Genomic DNA, 13,338 nt, shown 5'->3' with positions numbered 1-13,338 from the left:
TTAAGAGATGGCCCTTATTTAAGAAACTTTATAAAGATTCAGTTGTAGGGTAACTTCCTCTTTTCTGAAGAAAATTTTATTTCCTCTTATATGTATAGATATAGATGGGCTTCCCTGGTAGCTCAGATGGTAAAGAATCTGCCTGCAATACAGGACACCCAGGTTCGATCCCTTGGTTGGGAAGATCCCCTGGAGAAGGGAATGGCTACCCACTCCAGTATTCTTGCCTGGAGAATTCCATGGAGTCGCAGAGTCGGACATGATTGAGTGACTGACACAAACACACATAGATATATATGGGAATATAGGTAGGCAGTTGTAAGTAAGGAGAGGTTTAAATTTAGTAAATGGAAATTTGGCTTAATGTAGTAAATTGTCTACAGTAGCAACTTAGCAGCAGCAGCAGCAATGGTGTTTAAACTCTAGTGTGGCCTGGAGGACTGGTTAAAACACATTGCTTTGCCGCACTGGACTTTTTGATTCATTGTGCCTGGGTGAGGCTTAAGTTCCAAATGATGATGATATTGCAGTTTGGGACACTATTTTCAGAAACAGTGCGCCTACAAAATATTAAACAGCTTAACTTACATAGAGTAGCATTTTTGCCTTTGAACAAAACATTACATATTTCAAAAGAAAAAGGATCTAGAACTATAAAATTAACTGGCTATTGTGATAAATATTCCTTTGATGACATAGATTTCCTGTACCTTTAAAGAAAAATAGTCAATAAATCATAAATCATTTTTTAAAGTAGCCATAAACCTTGGTATCACTTCAAACTATTTTACAGAGTTAAGTTACTGACCTGAAATAAAATTGATTGTAAAGTACAAGTATTTATTATCATTATTTAGTATTTTCATTAGAAAGGAACTTCTTTTCCTTATCAAATAAGAATCTGTTGGGAAGGAAATGTATTGCGGTATTTAGGAACTAAGTCCATCTAAGTAGGTGAGATATATGGTCTGGGCTCTGGTTTTGAGATTAACGTCTCTAAAATAAATGATGAGCCCCTACTACAGGAGAGACATTGTAAGATTAATAAAAACTAGCAAATGACCTAATTTTATTATAAAACAATAGGTAAATTGAAAAATTGAAGTGTAATCAGTAATATCAGAGCTTATTATCAAAAACTTACCTGAGAAATTCAATCTAAACTTACATTAACCTGAGAAATAGGTGAGGCTCTCTTGCATGACATAGTTTATAATTGTACTGAAGCTTTGAACAGTTTTAAAATAACAAAAAGTTCATATTCCTTTTACTTTTGTTTATATTTCAAAAAGGAATGGTCTAGTGTATCAGGAGCCATTGAACAAGTATTTCTCCTGGTAATGTCTTTTGGAAACTTACCCTAAGTAGTAGTACAAATGAAGTTATAAGCACAGAGGTTTTTGTTTCAGAATGCCTGCTGCTGCTGCTGCTGCTAAGTCGCTTCAGTCGTGTCCGACTCTGTGCGACCCCATAGACAGCAGCCCACCAGGCTCCCCCATCCCTGGGATTCTCCAGGCAAGAACACTGGAGTGGGTTGCCATTTCCTTCTCCAATGCATGAAAGTGAAAAGTGAAAGTGAAGTCGCTCAGTCATTCCCGACTCTTAGCGACCCCATGGACTGCAACCTACCAGGCTCCTCTGTCCATGGATTTTCCAGGCAAGAGTACTGGAGTGGGGTGCCATTGCCTTCTCCGTCAGAATGCCTTTAGAATAGCAAAAACTTGAAAGCAACCTGAAACGTCTAATGATAGGGGGAAGGGTTGTTAAATTATCAGATAGCTACTGAACAAAAACTACGCTGCTGCTGCTGCTGCTGCTAAGTCGCTTCAGTCGTGTCTGACTCTGTGCGACCCCATGGACTGCAGCCTACCAGGCTCCTCCATCCATGGGATTTTCCAGGCAAGAGTACTGGAGTGGGGTGCCATTGCCTTCTCCAAACAAAAACTATGTAACCATTTAAAATGTTTAAAGATTATAAAGAACTGTGGAAATAATTCTCAAGATATAAGAACAGAATATAAAATCACATGTTAAAATATAGATGCATAGGAAGAAAGGTAGAAGGGAAAAATTCAAAAATAAAGTTTGTTAGGATGGCTATTGAATGAATGATTTTTTTTTCCTTACATCTCAATCCAATGTGTTTGTTGTTGTATGTGTGGTTTTGGTAATGAACAAGACCATATCGAGTCCTACTTAGGAATAGAATAATTCTTGATTAGTATGGGATCTGCCCTGCATATACTGATGTCAGGCCTTTTAAGTTTTGGAAATGATACAAGCCAGAAAACTCCTTTGCCCTCTACCAAATAGACAACTAAAGTTCCACTGCTGATTTAAGAGCTTCCATTTCTGTTACTTAATTTATTTCAAGATTATGGGAATACATTCTTGATTACTGTGTGTAACATTTAAGAGAGTTTTATTTTTTTAATTCTTGGAAATTTGCTTCACAATGAGGTTATATTAATAGTCATGCAATTTGTATAGAAAAATAAAGTAATAGTTCTTTTTATTTTTCTTTTACAGGAAAGAGCTGATCCTCTCAGGTACTTTAAATCCAATTAAGGACTTACATCTGGGAAAACTGGCCTTAACTAAGTTTCCGAAGAGTCCAGAAACATGGATTCACAGGTGTGGTTAATTTACACCATGGAATTCTTAGGGCTTAGAACGGGTGGAGGAAAAAAAACACAGAATATGAAGCAGGTCACATACTGATTACTGAATTCTGAAGTCAGATTATATCTACATTCAAGCCTAGATGCCATCAGTTTCTACTTAGGTGATATCTAGAGATTATTTAATCTCTTCAGACTTTGGTTTTAGCATTTGTAAAATGAGAATAATAATTACATCTATCTCAGAGTTAGTGGTTGAGTTTTACTTGAGGCAATGCATGTAAACACAAGCACAGTCCTTGACATATGTTAAATACTTAGTAAATTTTATGTTATTACTAACTATCTGAAGCAGTTATGGAAATTGCACTTAGATATTCAACTATAATGAGCAACTTGAGTTTTAATTAAACTTGGATTTAATTCAATCAGGTGTGTTTGGTAAAAATGGTGGTGGTGGTGGTTATGGTTATTAAAATCAACCAAATAAAGGCAACTGAGGTGAATGGGGTGTAGACTGAATTAAAGTTGCTAAGACCATAAATGCAAAGAGTATTTTTAGGTTAAAAGCTGAGGCAGATAATCGAAGTGCATATAAGAACTCGTTTCAAAATCCTGGCTATCTGGAAGAATTTTACTCTAGGATCACACATAACATCTTTGACTAAAATGAGATGGTCTGGGCTTACTGTTTGGGGTCAATGGGGAGATTCTCTGAAGAAATCTGTTCTTAGTTTATTAAGCCACTTTTAACTTTTCTTAAATCCTGAGCATTTTTAGGATCTTAAAGTCAGTTTAAGGTATCTTAACTGTAACCTTGCCTTTGGCTAGCATTGTAGAGCTGCTGGTGCTAAGTCACTTCAGTCGTGTCTGACTCTGTGCGACCCCATAAATGGCAGCCCACCAGGCTTCCATGTCCCTGGGATTCTCCAGGCAAGAACACTGGAGTGGGTTGCCATTTCCTTCTCCAGTGCATGAAAGTGAAAAGTGAAAGTGAAGTCGCTCAGTCGTGTCCGACTCTTAGCAACCCCATGGACGGCAGCCTACCAGGCTCCTCTGTCCATGGATTTTCCAGGCAAGAGTACTGGAGTGGGGTGCCATTGCCTTACCCGAGCATTGCAGAGCAGCTGCTTCCAAATGATGCAATTGGTTGTACTTTCTCCCTATTAGAAATTGGGATAGCAGACTACAGAGAAGTGTATGATTGTGTGTATGGAGACTAGGAAAGGGGTGATGGTAGAGGAAGGGAGTTATTACTAACATAGATGTATCCATCGATTTATTGACTTGTCTAAGGTTTTATAAAGCAAGTTTTGGTTGTTAAAAATAACATTATTTGAAAATGACAAAAGTGAATTTTGTTACTCAATTTCCTGTATCCTGGCTTGAAAATTTTAATCTGTAAAAAATGCTTTCTTATGAGAAAATATTTGTAAAAACTAAAGACAGTAAGTGGTTAGAGGCACTTTTGAGTGCTTTTCATTTAAATGTATGCTAATAAAAATCTTAGATAAGGGGAAAATTATAGATGAAGAAATTTAAAACCTCCATGATGGTTTCACTAATTATATTGATTTTTTTTTCCTTCAAGATTCTATGCTATAATATAGAAATTTTGCTTTATAAAAGCTTAATGCAGCTTCTTCTTTGCAAACACACAAAGGGTGAGGCATGCACATATAATTAAAAGTGAACTGTGCTTCTTTTGAGTATTTACCAGCCAATAATTAATATCACGCCTTCCCATACACACAGTACCACCAATCAGACACACACACACAAACATTCCTGTTGCCTTTACATTTCCTTGCCAAATGAAGTTTTGGAGTTGTCATTTTCAAATTGATGACATTTTCTTTTTGACAGATGTTAACATTTTAGAATGCTTTTTCTATAATCTTTGTCCTTTATCCTCACCCCCACCACCCCTCCACACCCCGCCTACATCCATGGTGCTAAAATTATTATCATTAAAAACAAAAACAACTCTCCCCCTCAAAAAAAGACCCTTGAATACTGGGCATTACTTTGCATTGTCTATGAATAGAAATTAAATTGAGAACAAAGAGAACTCTGGTTGTTTCCCTCTCTGGTTTATTTTCTTTACTCATTTCTTGCCCACATGTTACCTTAACAGGCGATGGGTGCTACAACAGCTAATTCAGGAAACCTCCTTGCCTTCCTTTATGACCAAAGGAAACTTGGGAATAATTCCTGCAGAAAGGACACAGCAACTAATACGAGAAGAGATGGAGGTCTGTGGTGAAGCAGCAGGGAGATACCCAAGCAACTATAATGCCTGGTCTCATCGCATCTGGGTTTTACAGCACCTGGCTAAGCTAGACACCAAGGTAGGGTGTTATTTTGTGTCCCTAGGCACATGTCTGTCTGCCATTTAAATCATCTGGTAGTATGTAGTAATTCCTTCTCAGAGGAGCTTTTAAAGAGAGAAGTAGAGGAACTAATGGCCCAGTAGCCCAGAGAGGATTCCAACAACTGATACCTCGAGGGAAACTGGCAATTTAAAACAAGTTTGCATTCCTCACTGGCACAGCTTTGGCACTGTTTAAGGCTAGTGTACTGGTAGAACAAAGAAGGTTTAAGCAGTAAGGAAGACTGAGTATAACTCGTTTTGCCCTGAAACAGGAAGAGATGATTAAACTTGATACAATTGAAATTGTTCTTTCTTGGTAGCCTTTTGTTATGTGACTTAATGTGCTAGATCAGCTGGCTGCCTTTTCACAATCTCTTCTCTTAGGGAGGGAGATCTCACCCAGGTGTTCCCACACTTGACCGAGTCTGTAAATTACCTGACGATTCTTACATCCTACCCCACATCTACTGAATCGAAATGAGGGTAGGATTTAAAGATCAGTATTTTTCACAGGCTCAGGGGATTGTTTGGATGCAGAACCAGGTTGGGAACTGTCACTGCCTAATCCTTTTAGTTTAGAAATGAGGAGATAGAAGTTTCCAGAGAATTTTAATGGCTTGGACTCAGCCACAGTTGTATCATTTATTATTCATCAGAATGAGAGCCAGGTATCCCTGTACTCCTTCTTACATACTACAACTTCTCTATTTTTTCTTCACTTCTTATGGTATCAGTGCTTTAGAATCTAGAGTACTCTTCCAAAAGCTTCGCAGGCTTAAGACAATTTAAAGGAGTCAGAATGTCTCACATGGCGCTTTCAGATTAATGGGCTCGCATTCTCCATTTTTGCTTACCACCCCTTCCTGTATCTCCTTTCAGGTCCCCTCTCCTCTCTCTGTGTGCTAGCCAGAGACTCCTCCAGAATAAATAGGAGAGCTTTCACTTCTGAGGGATTTTAAGCCAACAATTCTGAAAGGAGAAGGCATTCTTTGCAGCTTACATGGCTTTGCATTTCAGGAGGGGTGGCCACCTAATGGAATGGAAAGAGAAACAACAGAATCACATTAACCCAGGTTCAGATTCTGGCCCTGTTAGCTCTTTGTGTAAAGTAAGGCTTTAATGTTTTCATCTATAAGATAGGGGCTCTGCTGCCTGCCTCAGTGGATTATTGTGAAAATTACTTGTGTTAATGTGTATAAAGTACTGGGCACCTAGTAGAGGCTCACAGAATTCCTCTCTCTGCTCCGCATAGATAGAAAACTTAGGTGAAACTTGACTGCCGGCTAGGTCAACTCAGTGCAATTCATGCATGAAAAAAGTAGTGAAATTTTATCGTTGCCAGACACTGTCCTATACATTGGATATGGCATAAAGACAAAAAGCTTACTACCAACAAATTGAAAAATCTAGTTGAAACAGATACTTTCAGTTAAAAAACAGGGTAACACTTGCAGAAACTGAGGGAATTTTCCAGGCACATTGGGAGCACAGAAATGTCTCTGACTGGGCTCATTGACAACAGCTGCAAGAGGGAGCGATGCTACATTCTCAGGGGCCTGGAGCAGTGAATACAAGTTATCTGGTGGGTATAGGGGATATGGAGTGCTTAAAGTCAGTCATCTCAGCTGCACAACTTGGTGTTCTTTGGGAGGTAGGGAGAGGGAAGGGGAAGGTTGTGGATAAAGGAAGGCAGAGTCTTTGAGAGCTCTTTGGAAACTTTCTTGCCTTGATGTGGACCTTTTAAAGAAGCAGTCCATAAATCAGAAACACAGGGCCAAGGTGGAATTCTTGGTTCCTTGAGACCATCTGTTGTTAAAGATGACAGCTCATACGTCATGTATGAACTCATCTGCCCTGGTCCACTGCTAGGCTTACATGTTGTCAGCCTGCCCTCCTCGGCCTTGGGGATCTTGGCACTTTTCCTATCACCACTGCCACCATCTCTCACTCTCAGTGAAGGGTGCTGAATTTACAAAATCCACTTTCTGTTCTTATAAGCTATTGGGCCCAGCTAGGAGATCATGATGATGGGGAAAGACCCTGATGCTGGGAAAGATTGAAGGCAGTAGGAGAAGGGGACAACAGAGGATGAGATGGTTGGATGGCATCACTGTCTCAATGAACATGAGTTTGAGTAAGCTCCAGGAGATGGTGAAGGACAAGGAAACCTGGTGTGCTGCAGTCCACGGGGTCACAGAGAGTTGACACAACTGAACAACAGGGAGATCATGTCCTATAGTGCTTTGTCTGTTAGAGGAAGTAATCACAAAAGTATTAGTTGTCTAGAGCAGCTTAAAAATACATATAAAATGAGTAGCATTTTTTTTACTTAGAAAATTGAAAATTATTTTTTAAAGTGCTCATATTTAGCCTGCTAAGGGTATAAAGTGAAAGTCACTCAGTTGTATCTGACTCGTTGCGACCCCATGGACTCTACAGTCCATGGAATTCTCTAGGCCAGAATACTGGAGTGGGTAGCCTTTTCCTTCTCCAGTGGATCTTCCCAACCCAAGGATTGAATGCAGGCATCCTGCATTGCAGGCAGATACTTTACCAGGTGAACCACAAAGGAAGGGTATAAAGACAAGCATTATAGAAATTGATAAAAATCTTACCAAAGGGCAACATGGCAGCATTTACCAGACTTTAAAATGTGTGTTATCTCTAATATAGCGATTCTGGTTCTAGGCATTCATCCTAAAGAAAAAATGGGAGATGCAGTATGATATAGTGATTAAAGGCTCCACTCAGTGGTCATACAAGAATGATATGAATGCTAACTCTACTAGCAATTTGCTATGTGGCCTTAAAAAGGGTTCTTAGCGTCTCTAACCTCAGTTTCCTCATCCATAAATTGGGGATGATGACACTTCTACCTCCTCGAGTGATGTAAATTAAGTGGGAAAATCCACATAAAGTGGCTGTCCCTAGTGCTCATACTAAGTGATCAGTAAACACTGGATATTATATTAAATATGGAAGTTTGATATATAAAAATACTGTATATAATAGTGAAAAACCGGTAACAGTCTAATAACAAGGAATGCATTTCACTGCAGTTTATCACAAAGTAGAATATTTTGTTGCTACTAGAAATTATATTTTTTATTTAAAGAAAAATGTTAATTATAAGTTAAGGATATAAAACTAAATATGAGATGGGCCTAATAATTTTTTACGTTAATAGCATTGAATAATATTTAATGTATTTTGAATAGTACCTGGCATATTATAAGTGTGCAACAGATATTTATACACACCAACACGGTGCCATTATGGATATATTTTGTTATATTTTCTATAAGCATGTGTTTTCTAGTCAGGAAAAAAATAGATTACAGAATAAAGAATACTTACTAGTGCTATGGGGTAGAATTATGAGAGGTTTTAATTTTCTATTTTTTGTTCCCTATGATGTTTGTATTTTTCAGTGGACATATATTGAAATAAATTTTAAAATCTATTTTTTCAGGGTGGGGTGGAGGGAAACAGTCACAGTTGAAAACAGTTAGAAGTAGTATTTCATTTATGAGACATATTCAGAACAAGCAAAGCGGTTTAGTAGGTGCCAGAGACTGGGGGGAATGGGGAATTAGAAGACTCCTAATAGGAATAAGGGTTGTTTTGAAGGTGATGAAAATGTTTTGAAATTATAATAATGACATAGGCAAATCAAAACTACAATATCACCTCACTCCTTTCAGAATGGCTGTCATCAAAATATTTGTCATCAAAAAAAGTGCTGACAAAGATGTAGTGAAAAGGGAAACCCTTGTATACTGTTGATAAGGATGTAAGTTGTTGGTACAGACAGTAATGAAAACAGTATGAAATTTCCTTAGAAAATTAAAAATAGAACTACCATATGATGTAGCAATTCCACCCTTGGTTATGTATATGAAGGAAACACAAATACTAATTTGAAAGGGTATATGCACCCCAGTTTTCATAGCAGCATTATTTATAGAAGCCAAGCTACAAAACCTTCCTAAGTGTCCATCAACAGATGAATGGATAAAGAAAATGTGATTGATATATATGTGTATATAAATATATATAATGAAATATTACTCAGCAATAAAAAAGAATGAATTCTGGCATTTGCAGCAACATGGACGGTCTAAGAGGGTATTACGCGTAGTAAAATAAGGCAGCAGAGAAAAAGAAATACTGTGTGTTATCACTTATATGTGGACTCTATAAAGTAAACGAATGAATTTAACAGAAACATTCACAGATACAGAGAACAAACTAGTGGTTGCCAGTAGGGAGAGGGAAGGGATGAGGAGCAAGATAGGAGTAGGAGATTTAGGCAGTAAAGGTGCAATGTGTAAAATGAATAAGCTGCAAGGATAGATTGTGTGGCACAGGGAAATATAGCCATTTTATAGTCTGGGGGAGTATAGTCTATAAAAATATTGAATCACTATGTTGTACCCCTGAAACTGTAAATCAGTTATACATCAATAAAAGAAAAAAGAAAGTGTATCAGAATTAGATGACAGCAGTGGGATGGAGGAGTCTGGTGGGCTGCAGTCTATGGGGTCGCACAGAGTCGGACACAACTGAAGCAACTTAGCAGCAGCAGTGGCTATACAACTCTGTGACTATACTAAAAATCAGTATTTTTTTTCAACTTCAAAAATTAATTCTAATAAATAAAGCTTCAAGAATAGTTAAGAAATTGTTGAAAAAAAAGGAAAAATAAGGAACTCTGTATATTGCTGTGCTGCTGCTGCTGCTAAGTCGCTTCAGTTGTGTCCGACTCTGTGCAACCCCTTAGATGGCAGCCCACCAGGCTCCCCCATCCCTGGCATTCTCCAGGCAAGAACACTGGAGTGGGTTGCCATTTCCTTCTCCAATGCAGGAAAGTGAAAAGTGAAAAGTCGCTCAGTTGTGCCTGACTCATAGCAACCCCATGGACCGCAGCCCATCAGGCTCCTCCATCCATGGGATTTTCCAGGCAAGAGTACTAGAGTGATATTGCTATATGTTTCTATTCTTTTGAGCCAGTACTACAGTTTTAATGTCTATTTCTATAAACATTTAAATATATAAACATATGGCTATATGGCTCAAAAAATAGACACGGTAAAGAGAATATAAAAGCCTAGAAACTAATTCCAGTGCACAGTATGTACAAATTTCATTGATGATAAATATGGCATTTCACATGATTGGAGAAGGGATTCTTTGTTCAATTTGTGATGCTAATAAGATTGAGTTTTTAGAAAATAATGGTTAGATTTTAATCTCACATACCAACCTGAACTCTTAAGTGAAATAAAAACGTGAAGAAAAAAGGAATTTAAAAAATCAATTGCAGTAATATATTAAGAAAAATATTTACAACACAGAAACTTAATACCTTTAATATATAAAGATCTCTTACAAACCCATAAGAACAGTAATGACTTTAACAAAGAATATGTTGAGCAAATTATAAAAGAGAATTAGACAAACAGGCAGTTTGTAAAAGAAACAAAGATGAGTGAATAGCAAAAATATTTAGCTTTAATCATAATTAAGGAAATGTAAATTAAACATGATTTTCCACTTACTGGGCTACCCTGGTTGGCTCAGCCGGTAAAGAATCTGCCTACAGTGCAGGAGACCTGGGTTCAATCCCTGGGTTGAGAAGATCCCTTGGAGAAGGGAATGGCTACCCACTCCAGTATTCTGGCCTGGAGAATTCCATGGACTATATAGTCCATGGGGTCACAAAGAGTCGGACATGACTGAGCGACTTTAACTTTGACTTCCACTTACTAAAGTAACTAAAACTAAAGTATTGGTGAGGAATTTAGGAAACAAACATTAAGATCTTCTTCCATTAGGGGCATAAATTATACAGCCTTCCAGGAGGGCAGTTTGAAATACACATCAAGCACTTTACAGAATTTTTCTCACTGTTCCAGTTAGTGTACTTCTAGAAATTTCTCCTAAATAAAAATAAGACATGTACATAGATTTATATGTGTGTATACATAGGCGTGTTACTTACACAAAGTGGAAACAAAATGAGGGAATGGTTTAAATTGTAATAATCTTTAGGATGAAGTATTATGCAAAAGTTTAAAATTATGTTGTAGAATAATACTTAATGAAATTGGAATAAATTTATAATTTAAGTAAAATAAAATTTTGATATAAAAGATATCCAAAATTTGTGTTAAGAAAATTATACAGATGCATTATTGCAAAAAGCTGAGATTGGTTGTATGGTAGAATATTAAAAGTTTAGTCATTGTTGGTCAGTAGGATAATGAATGATGTGGGGATTTTTTTGCTTCTTTATATTCTGTATTTTTACATTTTTCTATAATGATCATCTTGTATAATCAGAAGAAAAACCAAATGTTTTTTAAAAAATGTATAGAACTCATGGTGTATGTGTCTATAAGAACTAGCATTTCTAGTAGTCTTTCATTTTAAACCTGTTATCTTCTTTCATAGCCCTGCTTCCATAGTTTTCTTACAATTTATTTATTCACTAACTTATTTTTATGTGGAATGTTGGAAAAGAGTAATTATACAAAGGTCATTTGTTCTATCAGTGCCTTCCGGTTAAGTCATATCTTTGTGTAGTATCTTTAAGATCACTTAAAAATAATGGCTTTCTTTTTAAAAAAAATCACTGCCTTTTATTCTACTAAGAAAATACCCTAAAATTCCTGTTAAAAGATTTCTTCTTTAGTTAGTAGGCATTTTATATCTTAGGGAAAAGAATATAGTGAATTTTTCTCTTAAATAGTCTCAGAAAAGAGTTTTTAGGAATTGAATTAGTTTTGTTGAAAACCTTTTAAATATATGCTATTTTTGCCTCAAAATTACAATGAATTTTTAATTTTTACATGTAGAAAACTTATAGTAGGAATAATCTGAATGTTTTTCACATTATATAAATTCATTTTAAACAAGTCTTCTATTCTTTTCAATACATAGTAAGAAGCTGTACCATAATTAAAATGCTGCTGTATTATGGCCTGAATTTCCTGCAGGTTAATTCTTCAAAAATATAACTCTTTAAAAAAAAAAACCTTAAGATTAGTTTTTGTTTTGCAGGTAGAAGTTTATCTGGTGGGTTTATTTTGCCCACCTTTTAAATCAAATAATCTCATTATCCATTTCTCAGAGACTCACTAGCAATAGCCTCTGAAATAAATTTATGTGGCTGTGAATTAACTCATTATAATTTAAAGGAGATGTTTAAAACATTTCACTGATAAAACTTGACCATCCTAGCTGGGAGTAATCATATCCGTCTTTACCAGTCACTTTGTTTATTAAATTGTTCATTCATTCATTCATTAAACATTTATATATAGGGTATAGGGTGATGGGAACAGTAATTAGAAATGAATAAGTATCTTAAAAAACTTGTATAGTTTAGTGGGGATGAAAAGGTATACAGGAATTTCTATGATATATATGATGGAACACACAAGAACTATGGAGGCTGAGAAGAGGGAAGACTTCTGGTTTTCTCTATGAAAAGTAGAGAGGGATCTTGCTTAAGGAGAAGGCATTTGCTTGAGCTCCCTGAAGAGCAGGTAAAAGAGCTTTTTGGCATTGTGTGGTCTGTATGGTTCACTGTTGATAAGTACATGTCATTTTTCCTTAGGTGGTCTGAAAATCCTCTCTCTGACAGATGTGGTACGCCCTCAATACACCTTTTTCTGATCAAAACTCATTTGTTTGCTAACCTGTCTGAGACACTGCCAAATAATTTATTTTTTCATAAATGCTGCTTTCCTTTTTATCTCCATTTGAAATTCTTTAGTTTGCAGATTTAAACAATTCACTGCTGAATTTTGTCTTACCTATTTAAAAAAGTCACTTATTGGTGATAAGTTTGAGACAAATAGTGAAAGTCATGAGCACTTGAAAATTCCTGTTATTCATGCATCATGTTTTTGTACTAAGCCCTTAGAATTAAGTAGTGAACAAAATAGACATGGTTTCTGCCCTGATGACACTTAATAGTGCCAAAGAAATAATTACACTGAGTCTATTGTTGAACAAATAGATACAGTACAGATTCATTAAATGCAAAAAAAAGTTTCCATCAAAGTGACCTCTGAATTTATATTTTCCCTTCAGTATAAGCATTAAATTAAAAGTGAATACCCAGTGTCTTTCCTTATTTTAGAATCTGGCTGTTCTGTGTGTATGCCAATTAGAAAGGTCCTTAAATTCTGTAGTATTAAAAAAATTATTATTTTCTAAAAGAAATGGAACATGAGTATTTATTAAGCAACAACACTGTGTTGGATGTTACGTACAAAATATTGATAGAAATGGCATTATCAAAACAAGGAATGAATGAAAGAAATTCAAAGC

The 13,338-nt window shown here is 36.3% G+C and overlaps 1 protein-coding gene across 6 annotated transcripts in view; it reads left to right on the top strand.

Annotated features, from left to right (window-relative positions):
- Positions 1-13,338, top strand: part of PTAR1 (protein prenyltransferase alpha subunit repeat containing 1) — a 50,271-nt gene that overhangs the window by 24,984 nt on the left and 11,949 nt on the right. For all 6 annotated transcript variants that reach the window (XM_006050148.4, XM_006050146.4, XM_025281601.3 and 3 more), the window contains 2 exons: positions 2,530-2,634; positions 4,759-4,972. In XM_006050148.4, the coding sequence (XP_006050210.1) occupies positions 2,530-2,634; positions 4,759-4,972 (319 nt within the window). The remainder of the gene's footprint in view (positions 1-2,529; positions 2,635-4,758; positions 4,973-13,338) is intronic.

Source organism: Bubalus bubalis, chromosome 3 (genome assembly GCF_019923935.1).
Source record: "Bubalus bubalis isolate 160015118507 breed Murrah chromosome 3, NDDB_SH_1, whole genome shotgun sequence".
Taxonomy (NCBI): domain Eukaryota; kingdom Metazoa; phylum Chordata; class Mammalia; order Artiodactyla; family Bovidae; genus Bubalus; species Bubalus bubalis.
This window is presented reverse-complemented; position numbering and strand designations above follow the sequence as displayed.